Genomic DNA, 15,965 nt, shown 5'->3' on the forward strand with positions numbered 1-15,965 from the left:
CAAAACAAAACAATGATCAAATTTGTCTATAACAATGGCAGCTACTTCTGTGCATATGAAAATGAAGCTATCCAAAACTGAAACATCATAATATCAGAAAGATCCAATGAGTTCTCTCATCTGTTCCAAAAAGTGTCCAAGCAATGATTATAAGATGAAAACAGAGAAAACACTTCCAAGTTTTAGCTCCACCTTTAGACTTGGCGAAAACCGGTCTATGATTCACCCTATCTAAGCGCCTGCATGATCATTTTACCCTAATCACAAATTTCAAAACATTACCAAAAGAGCGATAAAATATGCCCTAATCGAAAGGTATGATCCACTATCAATTACCAGCATAATAGAAGGAAAGAACCAAACTTAAAACATGCAAAATGCTATATATATAACTTCAAACAGCCAAGTCAAAGATGACACCACCACCACCACCACATAACCAAAAACAACAAAAACAAAAACAGTTGATAACCTACTACCATGAAAAGCAAAACATACAAGAGATACAACCATTGTAATAATTTATTCAGTAATTTGCCCATAAAATAGTAACTCAAGGATGCACACTCTGTTCTTCATCAACAACTCTCTCATGAAGCAGCAGGCTGTTTGAAAGGATTCTTTGGTGAAACGCCATCTTCACAGCATCATCGCGTTTGTTTACCCCTCCCACTAAGAGCCCTTTCCATTTCGATGCACGGACAACCAGATTTACTGCCACCATTTTTTCTCAGATAAAGATACGAGCTGTGCAATAGAACATAGAGGAAGAAAATTAAAAGATAGCCACAAAAGAAAGTACCAAAAATAAAAGTTTCCTTATCATGAACTTGAAGGGCATAAACCCATCAAAATGAAAATAAAAGCTACTCGCATAAACGGTTACCCATTCCATAAAAGGTTTGACATTACCTTAGCATTATCAAGTAAGGTGAGGTTAGACCAGAGAAACCTCAGTAGATATCTTTCATTCAAGCGCTAGAAAGTTGTTATACACGTACAGATATCGACTATCCCCACCTATTCTATTCTATGCATTACATGATTTGAAAGAAGGACCCACACTGCTTTCAAATCCATTACAAGTCATAGGTAATGACACATCAAAGGCTAGGACATTCCGAGAAGGATATCAGGGCAAAGAATTAGCTAAAAGGACATTAATTTGTCTTCTAAGATTTCATTAATAAATTTATATAACTAAACAGAATTTGTCAACAACTGACACTGCTTTCAAATGCATTACAAGTCATAGGTAATGACACATCAAAGCCTAGGACATCCCGAAAACAAGCGAGAGAGAGAAAGATAGTTATTTGGATGAAGAATTAGCTAAACGGACATTAATAAATTTAAATAACTTAACATAAATTGTCAACTAGGATATCAAATTTTTACCTTTTTAACACAACTAAGATTGCTAACAAGCATTTCTTTTTTCTGATAAGTTGGCTAATGAGCATTACTCTAAAGAACACATACTTACATATGGGGTTGTGCCTCGTATCTTTAGGTTGTGTTTGGATCATGTATTTGGGTAGGGATTTGCAAAAGGAATGGGAAAAGGTGAGTGAAATGTATAGTAATAGTGAGAGTTACAGGTTCTCATGTCTAGATTCTAAGAAGCACAAATAGAAATAACTAAATAAATGATATGAATATAACACAACATGGAATAGCTTCACATAAAGAATGAATAATTAGTAATTATCTAAGTTCTAGAAATATGAATACGAACAGGTTATATAAAAACAATGCAATATGGAAAAGCGAACACAGCAATTTTCAGAAAAATACAAACACAAGCACTGCCAAACATTGCAACAAATGAATATTTATTTGTATACACACATGAAATTGTTAAAGAATTATCCATTCTCAACAATTATATATAGTAGAAGATGCAGGACCATAAAGCCCTAATTTTCATTTTGAAAAGCACAAAGCATCGGCAAACAAATTTGGACCATCTTAGTGGGGAAACTCTTCAATTAGACCATCTTGCAACCAGAAATTTTGATTTTCTGAAATTAGAACCACGTCAAGAGCAACTGCCTTAAACAAGGTTAACCCAGTTATGGGCTTTAGCACATATGCATTACATGCCCCCCCCCCCCCCCCCCCCCCCCCCCCCCCACCCCCAAAACAAAAAATAAAAAATAAAAATAAAAAATTTACAGGCCATGGATATGGTGACTAAAATGGATTGTTCATGATTCATAGGAAGGGTACGTAATAGTAACCTATCCCAGAGTAGGTGACATAAAGTCATACTGAAACTTGATAACAAATTCATCTAGTTATTCAGCAAATGGACAAAATCAGCAGTGCTAGGTGCACAGATATTGTGATTTTATCTGTGGACTTGACTTACTCTTATTCACATATGTAGACAAACAGACAAGCAAGTAAAGACATATATATCACTAACCTGACGAGCAACCTGTGCTACACGTCGACTGTCTCGAGTTGAATCAGTTATGGAACTAGACTTCTCCGTCTCCAGCAGACCATCTTGGTTCTCTTCTTCCTTTTTCCTCAAAATGCTGTTTTCAAGAGAGGCATTCACGTCAGAGCTGCTCAAAGATACTTTTTTTCGTTTCCTTTGGAATGTGTACTTGATAACCCTATCCCTACGAGTTACAGGTTGGTTCAGAATCCCATTACTCGAGCCAGATGGTTTTGTCTCCAAGTTCACCACTGGCATATCAACTTCCTCGACATCCATTCCACAACTTGGAACCCCTGCAGATCCACTTTCCAACGCCTTGTCATTGTTTGTAGTGTTTTCAACACTAACACCTTTAACAAACTCCGTATCACTTTCAGTAGCTTCCGTACCTCCCAATGGTGTGCCCTTGTCTGTTGTATCTGCCGAAAATCTTTGGGCCATGCTAGAAGGGTCTCCACCAGATTGAGCATCATTATTGACAGAATTCACCACTGTACAAGATATATCAGAAGTTTGATCCTTTTTCGGGGCTAGATTAGAGAGACGCTTAGTTGAGGCGGTTTTGGTTTTCTTATATCTAGCAACTCTTCTCCTTTTCTGTCGAAAAGACTTTATTTTCTCCTCTGTTTTACTTATGGCTTCTTCACCTTCTTCACCTTCTCTGCCACCTGTTTCATGATTTACATCATCTATTTTGTCAGAATAGGCCAATTCTCCGGCCATCAGTTTCTCTTCGAATGCACGAATTCTCTGAGTGCGTCGATTTCTATATGGCTCACTTTCCTTGCTTCTCAGTATTATAGAGGGAAGATCAGGTTTACTAACATAGGAATTCCCCATACGGAAATCATTTCTTTGATTGAGAACTGAATTCTTCATGTCAGAAGGTGCGAAAGATTCAAGTCGTGATTCTGTAGGAGGGAACATAACAGACTGAGAAGAAGTATTTAGTCGGTTCTCCTCTGAGGAAGAGGGAAGAAGATCGGGTTTACCAACATAACAATTCCCGATACAATTCTCATTTACATTGTAGAACTTATAGACCTCATTTCTTTGATTGAAAGCTAAATTCTTCATGTCAGAAGCTGCGAAAGATTCAAGTGACTGAGAAGTACTTAGTTTGATCTCATGTAATGTTGGTTTCCGATTAACAGTATCATATTCATCAAAATGATGTAACTTGTTCTTTCTCACCCTCTCCAGTTCAGCCTGCACTTCTCTCAACTCTTCTCTGAGGTCTTTTACTATATCCTCAGCTTCTTGAAGTTGTGCTTCAAGTTCTTCAATTTTTTTCTGTTGACTCACTGATGTTGTCTTTGCTTCACTCATCTATAAATTTTGAACAGTATGTCAAGTGCCATAGTTGTTATTTGTTAAGCAAAAGTTATAACGAAGGAAGTAAATCAAGAAGCAAACTAAAATAGGTTTAAAGAATGTAAAAATCTTTTTAAATTTTACTGACTTATTTGCTCCATGTAAAATAGGTAAAGTGCTTCAAATTATATGATGAAGTCTTAAAAGTTTCATAGAAGAGAATGATACAAGAAATGACCAAAGTGGACCAATAACATGCAGTGAGATGTGAATTTAAAAAAGAAACTATAAAAAAGAAAAGGGAAAAGAAACAAACATTGCCAAATTCTATAGTAGTAGTAGTGTGTGCCAAGTACTTCATCAATTCATGGCACTTCTATGCATGATCATATGTATCTTTCAAGACAAACATATTACTTTGGGCACCATTTTTTCTAAGCTACAACTCGAGGGTGCAAGTTGAGGCACAGTTATCTTTGCATTAGTAATTTAGCATAGTGAATCAAATTCTAAGCAATGCTTTCTTGATTGAAACAATATATTTCTAGAAGAATATATGCTATTACTTTTGCTCTGTTTGTTTTTGGCAGAAAACATTTTTTCAGAAAATATGTTCCGTAGAAAACGATTTCCTATGTTTGGTTGCAATCTTGAAAGTAATATGCCAATGGATGTGGTAGTGGTAGTGGTAGTGGTGGTTGTAGGGTGTGGATGGTGATAGGATAGTGGTGGCGGCTGCTGCGGTGGTGATGTGACTGGTGGGTTGGTGGTGTTCCAAAGGCTGTTTCTTTGTTTTGAAATACAATTTTTATTTAAGCTGTAAAATTAATTATGGAATGAGAGGTTCCATAAAATTAATTATCTGCATTAAGCAGCTACACATTAATTATTTCCACACTATGCATATCTGAATTGAATTTTAAAGACTAGGTGATTCCAGATGATTCAAGATAAGCGTTTGGCCTAAATCGAAATCAAACAGTGGTGGTGGCGGTGGTGGTAGTGTGGTGGCATTGGTAAGATTTTAGTCCGGTAAAACATTTTCCACTTTTTTAAATGTGGAAAACGTTTTCCACCCAAATAGGGTATGTTTTCTGTTGACCACAAAATGTTTTCCATTTGCTTTTATTTTTTGTCATTCCAAACGTCAAAATATGTTTTCAAACGGAGCATTTGTCAACCAATTTTTTTCTTCTTCATATGAAGATTGTTATTCCATGTTGAAGCCACAAAGGGGCTTAAGGAGATTTAGTGAATAAGACTTCAAAGATAATTGCATCATTTTGGCAGGAAATGGAGATAACTAGGTTTCTTACTGAATCCTCAGCTTCCTGAAGTTGTGCTTTGAGCTCTTCAATCTTTTCCTGCTGACTGAAGTAGGTCACCCCTGCTTCACTAGCCTGTAAATTTCACCCGGTATGTCAGTATCATGGCTATTAAACAGAAGTTCAAACAAAGAAAGTAGAACAACTCAGAGAAAAATAGGTTTCAAGAATGTGATATAAACTTTGGCTCCATTCTCATATCTCAGTTGCTTTATGTTGGTCAGTCACCCATGGGGTAGGGTTAACCGAAACATTTGTTTACTTTGCCTACACTTACCAATTCACATGCTTTAGTCTTGTCAAGCCAAAAAAGCCATCATTTGCTTGCATGGGTTTTTTGTCGTTTAGCATTAGCCATGTAATGAATTTTGTGGGGATATAAGTGAGAGGCTCTAAGAAGAGAAGAGCGAATGAGGTGAGTGTGTGTTGGGGAAGTGTTGAGTGTGCCAAAAATTTCAATTGATGGCAGTCATGCACGATCTATATAGTTTTAAATAACGGTATCGGAGATATGGTCAAATATTGGTCCATATCGGCTGATATATCGATAAATAATGGTTTCGGAGGTCCAAAATACCAATATGTATCAGTCGATACAATATGTAACGGCTAGTATTTAGAACCATTAGTATCTTCCATGATAGACGTAGAAGAATGGGGAAATTTGTTATATAACATATTCTTAAATGCAACAATATATTTGAAAAAGGTGTGCTATTTCTTTGTTCAACCAAATCTTTAAAAGACTGTCAATCTAGATGTGGACCAAAGAAGGGGCTTAAGGAACTCTAGTCAATAATCAAGGATAATTGTCAACCTATTAAAACTATGGAGACAACTAAGTAAATTATAATTACTTTTGCTTCTATCAAGTCAATAGAACAATTCAGCAATACTTGCACTAAGGCCTAAAAAATTGGCGAACTTTTTACCTTCTTCTTCTTAAGACCATTTGTTCAAAAGTTAACCAATTGACGGTCCCCATCTCCTTCTCCAACGATATTAAAGTACCACCAATCCCAAGAGTGTGAGAGTGCCTTTTTCAAGAATATCCTCATAGCGGGAGGACCTTTAGAGTGTCTATGTACATATAAATATATATGTTATATATTGGTGTTTTATAATTTTTTTGCATTAATTTTTAATAAATTTGATGAATTATCAATATTGAAATACAATTTGTATAAGTTATTGTTAGAATAAATAAATAAAAATAGCACAAAGCTTGTATTGTACTGATACATCACCCTAGCGGTCAGCTTCTTTTCTTTCTTTTAACGTCACACGTTCAAATCTTGGCAGCATTGAAGTTTTCCATTCCCTCCAAGCATGGGTGAGTGTTATGGCATGAATTACTTGCTGTGAGCCTTACACGTGGCGGTTAGTGACTGGTCATAAGAGAATCTGTTCGTAAGTCCATGAATTTGATCATAAGAGTCGGCGAATTTGACCCACTTTACATCATAATCCACCGATCCGCAAATTAGAGCATGATTTGGTAGGCCACCTAGGCATTTTAGGTGACTTAGGTCTGCACTAATCCTAAGGTATCTTGAGGATTTGTTTGGTTGGATCAAGGATTTAAGAAGGAATTTGTGGAGAGAAAGGAAAAAGTGAATAAAAAAGAAGCTAATTTTTTTCACTTCTCCCTTCCCATTTCTTTGCCCTTTTCCTTTCCGTTTCCCTCTACAGTTCCCCCTTCAAATCCTTGATTCAGAAACAACATAAGTCTGTGCTTTAGATCAAGGATTTGAGAAAGGAATTGCGGAGGAGAAAGGATTTGCAGAGGTAAAAGAAACATTTCTAGAACTTTGTTCACTTTCCCTTTTGATTTGTGAACAAAGTTCAAGAAAATTCTTTTTCCTCCACAAATCCATCCTCAATTCCTTGATCCAAACATAACTTAAAGTATTTTATAACCTTGAACCCTGTTTTCCACTTTCACAACCCAAATGACATCTATTGAGACTTTATTATGCATATATCATGATAGTTTAGCTTATAAACTAGACAGATTTTACAAAAAGGGAAAAGGAATCCTTGATGTTACTTATCAACTTTAGATAACACCTAAAACTTTGAAGATTGAAGCCTTATAAATTTCTTCCAAATAAAAGTACATTTTCCTGATATTGTTTGTATCCATTTCAAAAGTTTTATATTGCTTTTATTTTTGTACCCCGAACCAAGACAAGTATTTTTTTCCACCCAAATACTGTCAGAAATAGATCAGCTCAAAGTCTATAAGAGTAGAGTAACTAAAACATTATTGTTAGAATTTCCCATCTTTACCTTCACCTACTCCACTACACACTCCACTTCACCTACCTCTACTCCACTACACACTCCACTTCACCTAACCCACTATCACCTCCACTACACCTACTACCACATTACCTTCACCTACTCCACTACACACTCCACTTCACCTACCTCTACTCCACTACACACTCCACTTCACCTAACCCACTATCACCTCCACTACACCTACTACCACATTTTCTTCTATATATAGATTGTATAGGAATTGTAATTAATAAATCTTGTAATCTATCAATCAAGACATCAATCAATAATACATAAATTCCTTCATGGTATCAGAGCAAGGTTAAGAATTTAATATTTTTTCGCTTCACCGGCGGGCGGCAACCTCGCCTTGGCCGCCCGCCGGACCTCAACCTAGTCCGCTAGAATTGTCTACTACATACTACCTCCTCATCATATCTTCATAACATCTCATTCTCTCTCGGCATCATAGTAGCCGTGATACTGCTCATACTTCTGGACAGCGGAGAGAACATCGTCTTTCTCGATCTTTCCGCCGACGCCGGTGGCGAGATCCAAGGCTCCGGCTTTCGACATCACTCTCCCCAAATAGTCCATAGCAGCTTCTCCACCGGAAAGATACTCCTAACAGCAGCGAAAAAAAGGTGTTTCCCTCAGCCAAACAAGGCTCAATAGCTGTGGTCCTCATCAAAATACGTGTAATTGCTACTCCTGAACTTGGTTTCCCTATCCTTGCTAACAAGCTTCTCAAATGCTTCCGGGCCATGTTCTTCTATGTACTTCTCAGCAGCAGTTAGAATGTCATCTGGCTTACTGAAGATGTCCTTCTTCCTTGGGACATACTAGACGTTAACAGTCTGCTGTGGGTTAAGAAAGAAAGGCCTCAAATAATGCTCATAAACATATGCAGCACCACTGATACTCTTTATGATGGTGGATATTTCAATGCCATTACAACACAGCACCTTGAAATTTATTTTATTTTATTTTCTTATCTCTCTTTCTGACCATTACAACACAGCACCAGCACACTTGTTCCCACCTTTCATCATGGTCTCCACTTTCTTTTTCTTTTTTTATATTTATTTTAATCCATCTTTTTGAAAACAAAACCAATATCACTTTTTTTAATTCCTTAATTTATTTTAATAACATGAGTGGCCTCTCTTTTCCACCATCTCCCTCTTTTTCTACACAATATTTTTGTACCACCGCCCACTCCATGATTTCCATATTAATATTATTATTATTATTATTATTATTATTATTATTTTCACAAAAAAAAAAAAAAAAAAAAAAATTCATTCCAGTTGATTTTTCTGCCTTACCACACCTACCATTCGAGTTTGCCAAACACACTTATTTTATTCATGTCAGGATCAACCCCGATCATAATTTTACACGAGAAAAAAAAAAAAAAAAAAAACCACCATAACACACCCAACACCCACAGTGGGATTTTTCTTCTCTACTCTGCTGCAGATCTCTTCTTCTTTCCTCCGTCCTGGGCGGCCCTTGACGGTGCTGCCTCCGTGTTTCCTACGCCGCCGAGCACGTTCACTCCTCCATACTCCTCCACTGCAGCATACGGCGGACCTCCAAATCGGAACATCACAGTGGCCTTCCGCTTCAGCTCCTTATTTTCTGCTTTCAGCACACTTATCTCTGCTCGCGCATCCTTATACATGCGTTGGAGCAGAGCCAGCTGGGAATTTAAATGCTGCACCTCATTTGTCTTACTCTGCAGCCGGTTCGACAAATTTGTGACCGCCGTCATGGTTTCCACGCATGACTTCAGAGTATACTGATTAGCCTCAATATCAGTTTGCACCGCCATTTTTTGCTCCACCGACCGCATCGGAAAGTTCAATGGAGCAAAACCAGAGGTGTTTGGTTGAGGTTCACTGGCCACCGCACCAGTTATTTCTCTTGTGGGCTCGTTCAGTTCTGGAAAGAGCGTGAGCAGGTTCTGGGTAGCTGGACGGGAAGAAGAGGCCATGTTTTTGGGTTGCTAAGTGTTTCAGCGAAATAGCAATTTCAGACTGGTAATGTTCGGAAGGGTTGGTGACAGAATGGCAACAAAGTGTTCCACAGTTTCTCTCTCCGCAGAGGCAGAGTTTTTTCAGCGAAGGGTTGGTTTCAGAGGTTTCAGAATGGTATGCCTCAGCCTCAGCCTTCGTCTTGGTTAAATAGCCGAGGCAGCCACGCGTATCGCGCGCCTCTTGCCGCCCGACAAACTGGCACGCCTTTTCATGGCACATCTTTTGACAAAGTGGACACGCCTTTTGATGGCACGCCTTTTGATGGCACGCCTTTTGATGAATTGGGCACGCCTTTTGATGGCACGCCTTTTGACAAAATTGGGCACACCTTTTGAGGGTGCAACTTTTTAAGAGTCCGACAAGACTCTGTAAACTGTCCCGACATTGATTCCGGTTAGTTTTTACAAAGTGTCCGACAAGACTCTGTAAACTGTCCCGACATTGATTCCGGTTAGCTCCTTTATGGGTCCGACAAGACTCTGTAAACTGTCCCGACATAGATTCCGGTTAGTTTCTACAAGGGTCCGACAAGACTCTGTAAACTGTCCCGACATAGATTCCGGTTAGTTTCTACAAGGGTCCGACAAGACTCTGTAAACTGTCCCGACATTGATTCCGGTTAGTTTCTACAAGGGTCCAGCAAGACTCCGTAAACTGTCACAACATTGTCTTCTACAACGGTCCGACATGACCCCATAAACTGTCTTCTACAACGGTCCGACATGACCCCATAAACTGTCTTCTACAAACGGTCCGACATGACCCCATAAACTGTTTTTCTACAACGGTCCAACATGACCCCATAAACTGTCTTCTACAACGGTCTGACATGACCCCATAAACTGTCTTCTACAGCGGTCTGACACCGCCATACAGTGTCCTCTACAACGTTATGACACCCCATACAGTGTCTTCACCAACGGTCTGACACGACCATACAGTGTCTCCTATCCTTTTTTATTTTTATGTATTTTCTTGTTTTGTTACTCTCTCCAAACTCAAGTTGGTTAGTTTCTCTCCTCCTTGAGTTTGCGGGGGGCTGTTAGAATTTCCCATCTTTACCTTCACCTACTCCACTACACACTCCACTTCACCTACCTCTACTCCACTACACACTCCACTTCACCTATACCATGAAGGAATTTATGTATTATTGATTGATGTCTTGATTGATAGATTACAAGATTTATTAATTACAATTCCTATACAATCTATATATAGAAGAAAATGTGGTAGTAGGTGTAGTGGAGGTGATAGTGGGTTAGGTGAAGTGGAGTGTGTAGTGGAGTAGAGGTAGGTGAAGTGGAGTGTGTAGTGGAGTAGGTGAAGGTAATGTGGTAGTAGGTGTAGTGGAGGTGATAGTGGGTTAGGTGAAGTGGAGTGTGTAGTGGAGTAGAGGTAGGTGAAGTGGAGTGTGTAGTGGAGTAGGTGAAGGTAAAGATGGGAAATTCTAACAATTATGCACATGAATTAGCATGACTCTAGATAACCATAACTATAGTAAATATGGCAAGCACAAACTCTAAACAAGTCTGAGGCTTCTAGAGCCCTACTGAGACTAGTATAGTAAGAGAAGCGGTTGCTCTTCCTCTCTAGGTTTCAGTAGAAATGGATGAATTTCTATTTCTAGGTTTTCCACATTATGTAAGTGGAAATTCTATACGTATTTGACAGTGAATCCAAGTATAAAATACAACTAATTTCTTTTTGTCTACTTGTCTTTGTTGTTATTTATCGTTACATTTTGGTTATAAAGTTTTTTTCGTTGCCTGTATTATTTCTTTGAAATGTGTTCTTTTGAGGATCCATCAAGAAAATATTTCTTTCCTCATGTGTGTGCATGCACTGTGCATGAGTGTTTGAGAGAGAGAGAGATTCAATGAATAAATGCTTAGAGAAAAAGTGTGCATATGAATTTAATGAATGTCTGTCATTAAACGTCCAAATTAATGATAATTTCTTGTTAGATCCTGAAAAGGTCACACCCAAAGGGATAAGACAAAAAATGAAAAAATAATACGAGCAAAACATGTTACAACGACCAGAACATAAGGATAAGTGACAGTCGAGACAACCCAACAAAAAGAAAGCAATCATCTTTTAAACCTGGATCCTCTGTCATATTACGTACAAAATATCCACTTAATGAGGAAAACATATAAAACAGAAAGCCACTATAAGCTCCGATAACATTCTTGACATCGACGAACTTGAAGACCCCCAAAAAAAGAAGAAACCAAAGAAATTCAATTAACTCGTTAAAAAATTTGTGGTAACATTTGCCCCCCCCCAAAAAAAAAACAAACAAAAACACCAACAACAAAGAATTTCTTAAATTCATCACCTTTTCAAAATAAAATTTGACATGATTTTTTAAGTAAAAAAGCAATCACACACACCAAATTGGACATATAAGAAACAGAATTCTGATTCATTGTGATTCTAAATTGATTAATAGGGAGCGAAAGAAAAAAAGAACAAAAAGAAAAGAAAAGAGCACAAGTGCATTGTATATCGCCTCTTTTACAGGAAAAAAATAATAATAATAAAAAAACGGACATTCAACTTGTAGAAACAATGAACACTGTAAATAAATAAATAAAAATCCATCACCCTAACAATAAGCTTCTTTTTCTTTCATTCACCTTCACACGTCCAAATCTTGGCAGCTGCGAAGCTTTCCATTCCCTCCACAAACGAAAGAGTGTTTTAGCATGAATTACTTATGGTGAGCCTTACGCGTGGCAGTTAGTGAATGGTCATAAGAGAACCTGTTTGTAAGCCTGTGAATCTGACCATAAGAGTTTGTGAATTTGACCGGTTTTACATCATAATCCGCAAATCGGAGCATGATTCAGTAGGCCTCCTAGGCATTTTAGGTGACTTAGGTCTGCACTAATCCTGAGTTATCTATTTTAAGGTTGTGTTTGGATCAAGGATTTTTTAAGCAATTTGTGGAGGGAAAGGAAAAAGTGAATGAAACAGAAGCTAATTTTCTGAATCAAGGATTTGGGAAAGGATTTGTCTGAAGGGAAAGTTTTCTTAATTTGTTCACTTCCCCCCTTCCCTTTTCCTTTCCCTCTGCATATCCCTCCTCAAATTCTTGATCCAAACACAACATAAGTGTTTTATAACCATTTTCTTCAACCATGTCTTTACCCTCATACCCAAATGATATCTATTGAGACTTTATTATGCATGTATCAAAATAGTTTAGCTCATAAACTACAGAGATTTTACAAAAATGGAAAAAGCGTCCTTGATGTTACTTATCATCAAGTTTAGATAACACCTAAAACTTTGAAAACTGTCCCCATATAAAATTCTTCGACATAAAAGTACATTTTTCTGATATTGTTTGCATCCAATTCAGAAGTTTTATAGTGCTTTTATTTTTGTAACCCAAACCAAGAGAAGTACTTTTTTTTCACAAATACTATTTTAATATAAATATTAAATAGATAAGCTCAAAGCCTATAATAGTATAGTAACTCAAATATAATGGACATGAATTGGCATGACTCTAGATAACCAAAACTGTAGTAAATATAGGAAGCACAAACTCCGCCTTTTCTAGAGTAGTGTGCCCCACTAAGACTACTATAGTATGAGAAGCAGGTGCTCTTCCCTTACTAGGGTTCAGTAGAAAAGAATTACTTTCTATTTCTAAGTTTTCCTCATTATGTAAGTGAAAATCCTATACGTATCTGACAACAAATCCAAGTTTAAAATACAGTTATTTTCTTTTTGTCTAGTTGTCTTGGCCGTTACTTATTGTTACATTTTGGCCATTATAACATGTGTATATATATATTTTTGTTCTGTATTATTTCTTTGAAATATGTCCTTTTTGGGGTCCATTGAGAAAATATATCCTCCCTAACGTGTGAGCACGCGCTGCGCATGAGTGTTTGAGAGAGAAAGAACCATGAATAAATGCTTATAGAGAAAAGCATGCACATGAATTTAATGAATGTCTGTCACTAAACTTCCAAATGAATGATATTTTCTTGTTAGATCCTGAAAAGGATAGACAACCGGACAAAAAGAAAGTAACCATATTCTCTGTCAAATATGTATAGAATATCCAATCACGAACTACAAGAACCCCAAAAAAAACAGGAAATAAAAAAACTTCAATTAGCTTGTTAAAAAAATTGTAGTAACATTTGCCACCAAAAAAAACAAGCAAACAAAAACAACACCAACACCAATAGCAACAACAACAAAGAATTTCTTAAATGCATCACCTTTTCAAAATAAAATTCGACATGAATTTTTAAGTAGAAAAGCAATCACACACACCAAAGTGGACATATAAGAAACAGAATTGTGAATCATTGTGATTCTAACTTGTTAAAAATATGTACTACGAAAAAAAAAAAAAAAAAAAAAGAGAAAAGGGCACGAGTGCATTGTCTCTCAACTCTTTTACAGAAAAAAGCACAGGAATTCAACTTGTAAAAAACAATGAACATGGTCCCCAAAAAAAACACATAAATGATGAATGGATTAGGGAACTCTTAAAAGGTTTGCACAAAATCCACACTCTGAAACCTCCCAACCAAATCAATTCAAGATCAAAGCAAGCTTTTTATTATCACCAAACAGCACTTCAAAGCAGACCTAGATTACCAAAAAAAAAAAAACCACATTAAAACACAAAAAACAAAACATATACACTCACTAATCACATTAATCAACCCAATTCAAAAAAATCAAAAACCCATTTGAGACAAGACAGTTTCACCTTAGAATCCACCATTAGTTTGAGACGAAGTAGCACCTGAAGCGCCTGCTCTTTGGTGACATTGAGCTCGTGTTGAAACCTAAGAGCTTTTCGCTCCGAAACCAAAATCCGAGCCGCCGATTCCTTCGCTGTATTCAGTATTATATCTGCATATGCCTTCTTCAAATCAGTCAATCTCTGCACAATCCAAAAAAACAAATTTCAAAAAAATTAAAATTTTGAAAATCAAAATCAAACCCACTTAAAATCACATCAAAAAAACCAAATTTAATCCTAGAAAAAACCCCAAAAACAAAAATTTAGAATAAAAGATCAAAATCGATGACAGTTAAAGGGGGAGAATCAGTTAGGACCAAAAATCAAATAAAAAACCCAACCAAACACTCTAAAAAAACCCAGAAAAAAGCGAGGATAGAGAGATTAGAAGATCAAAATCGATCCCCAGTTCAAAAAAAATGCCCCAAAAAATGACGGTTAAAAGGGGGAGAAACAGTTGGGTAGTTGATGACGGTGGTTGGCGGCGGAGGAGGAGTGGTGGTCGGAGATTGTTACCTCGTCAGAGTCCATTGTTGGGTCTTCTTCCTTAATGCATCGAACTGGGTTTCTGGGTTTAGGACCGAAGTGAAGGTAGAGAGAGAAAGTGAGGAGAGATAGAAAGAGACAGGGGTTGGGCGAGAAGAGGAAGGTTGTTTCGTTGTCGCAGCTGTCTGTTATGAACTGAAAGTTCTGTTACTGTTATTACGATTTTGTCCTTTGGAAAATGTAGTAATGACGAAGTGTGACACCACCACCGGTTCGGTTTTTTTCATATGGGTCTCGAGAGCGGTCCCACCGGTCTGGTTTTGGGGAGGTGACGTGGATATGTGGTGTAATTACACGTGGAAATGACTCGGGGTTTGGAAATGGAAAACAAAAATGTTAGAGATCATAAAAGTTTGTGGGATCTACATGTAAGATATTTGATAAAATTTTTAAGATCTATTGCATTACTCAATGAAAAGATTGCACTCGACTACATATTTTCAAAAACAAATATATATTGTAAATCAGTGATAAATTTTAGTAATTAATTATAAATATTTTATAAATGTATCATCGATTTGTAGTTTTTTTTTTTAAAAAAAAATTAAAGAAATATAACATTTAAGTGTGAAGTTCCAAAAATAATTTCAAATTGATGGTAATTCATGAAAGGAAAATATTTAAAACAATTTTTAGTACCATTATTAGTATTGAAAAATATGTATATAATATAGAAAAGTGTTTTAGAATATGTCAAAAATATGTTGAAATAATAAATATTTTTGACATTTTATGTTTGTCAATAATAGAACCTTTTATGAAATTTTCTTTTAACGTTAATAGTATAGAACGCTCGCTTTATTAATGTTATTGTTCAATTATAGTCACTCAACTCAACAAATGTGGATATAAGAACTCACGTAATCGGAACTCACAATTTCAATATTAAAAAAAAAAAAGTTTTGAACACACTTTCATTTAATTAATCAATCATAATTAATCGGAATGATTAACAAAGTATGGAGAATGTCAAATGAAGTTATTCATTACAATATTGATGACAAATACCATATAAATAAATATCATGTAATATTCTTGTTAGTAATGGGCGCCCATGTGCCATGACCATTTGAACATAATTTGGATCTTATCCAAATAGGTTTTGAATTAAATTCAAACCTATTTAGGATAACCACTCAGGATATAAATATTATCAGTTTTAACTGATATGGATAAATAATAATAATATAATATATATCTGATATATGGTTATG

The 15,965-nt window shown here is 36.5% G+C and overlaps 1 protein-coding gene across 3 annotated transcripts; it reads right to left on the minus strand.

Annotated features, from left to right (window-relative positions):
• Nucleotides 1-363: 363 nt before the first annotated feature.
• On the minus strand, nt 364-14,882 carry LOC114257150 (uncharacterized). 3 transcript variants are annotated; one of them, XM_082922547.1, is made up of 5 exons: nt 14,722-14,882; nt 14,170-14,346; nt 5,083-5,166; nt 2,432-3,781; nt 364-747 (listed from the first exon to the last, which is right to left on the minus strand). In XM_082922547.1, exons 1-5 carry the CDS (start codon nt 14,734-14,736, stop codon nt 712-714), a joined length of 1,662 nt encoding a protein of 553 aa, XP_082778673.1. In that variant the 5' UTR covers nt 14,737-14,882; the 3' UTR covers nt 364-711. The 3 variants fall into 3 exon arrangements, with proteins under 3 accessions (XP_082778673.1, XP_082778674.1, XP_028052720.2); XM_082922548.1 differs by having other exon boundaries at nt 14,206-14,346; nt 14,722-14,864; XM_028196919.2 differs by lacking the exon at nt 5,083-5,166 and having other exon boundaries at nt 14,722-14,865.
• Between the last annotated feature and the right edge of the window lie 1,083 nt (nt 14,883-15,965).

The sequence above is a fragment of the Camellia sinensis genome, chromosome 4, assembly GCF_055761805.1.
Source record: "Camellia sinensis isolate YWXY chromosome 4, ASM5576180v1, whole genome shotgun sequence".
Lineage (NCBI taxonomy): Eukaryota > Viridiplantae > Streptophyta > Magnoliopsida > Ericales > Theaceae > Camellia > Camellia sinensis.

Excerpts from the sequence above, each read along its gene's own strand:
- LOC114257150 (XM_082922547.1), bottom strand. Across the intron at positions 5,167-14,169 it reads AACTAATGGTGGATTCTAAG|GCTAGTGAAGCAGGGGTGAC; the intron begins GTGAAACTGTCT and ends TGAAATTTACAG. Across the intron at positions 3,782-5,082 it reads TTCAGGAAGCTGAGGATTCA|ATGAGTGAAGCAAAGACAAC; the intron begins GTAAGAAACCTA and ends CAAAATTTATAG.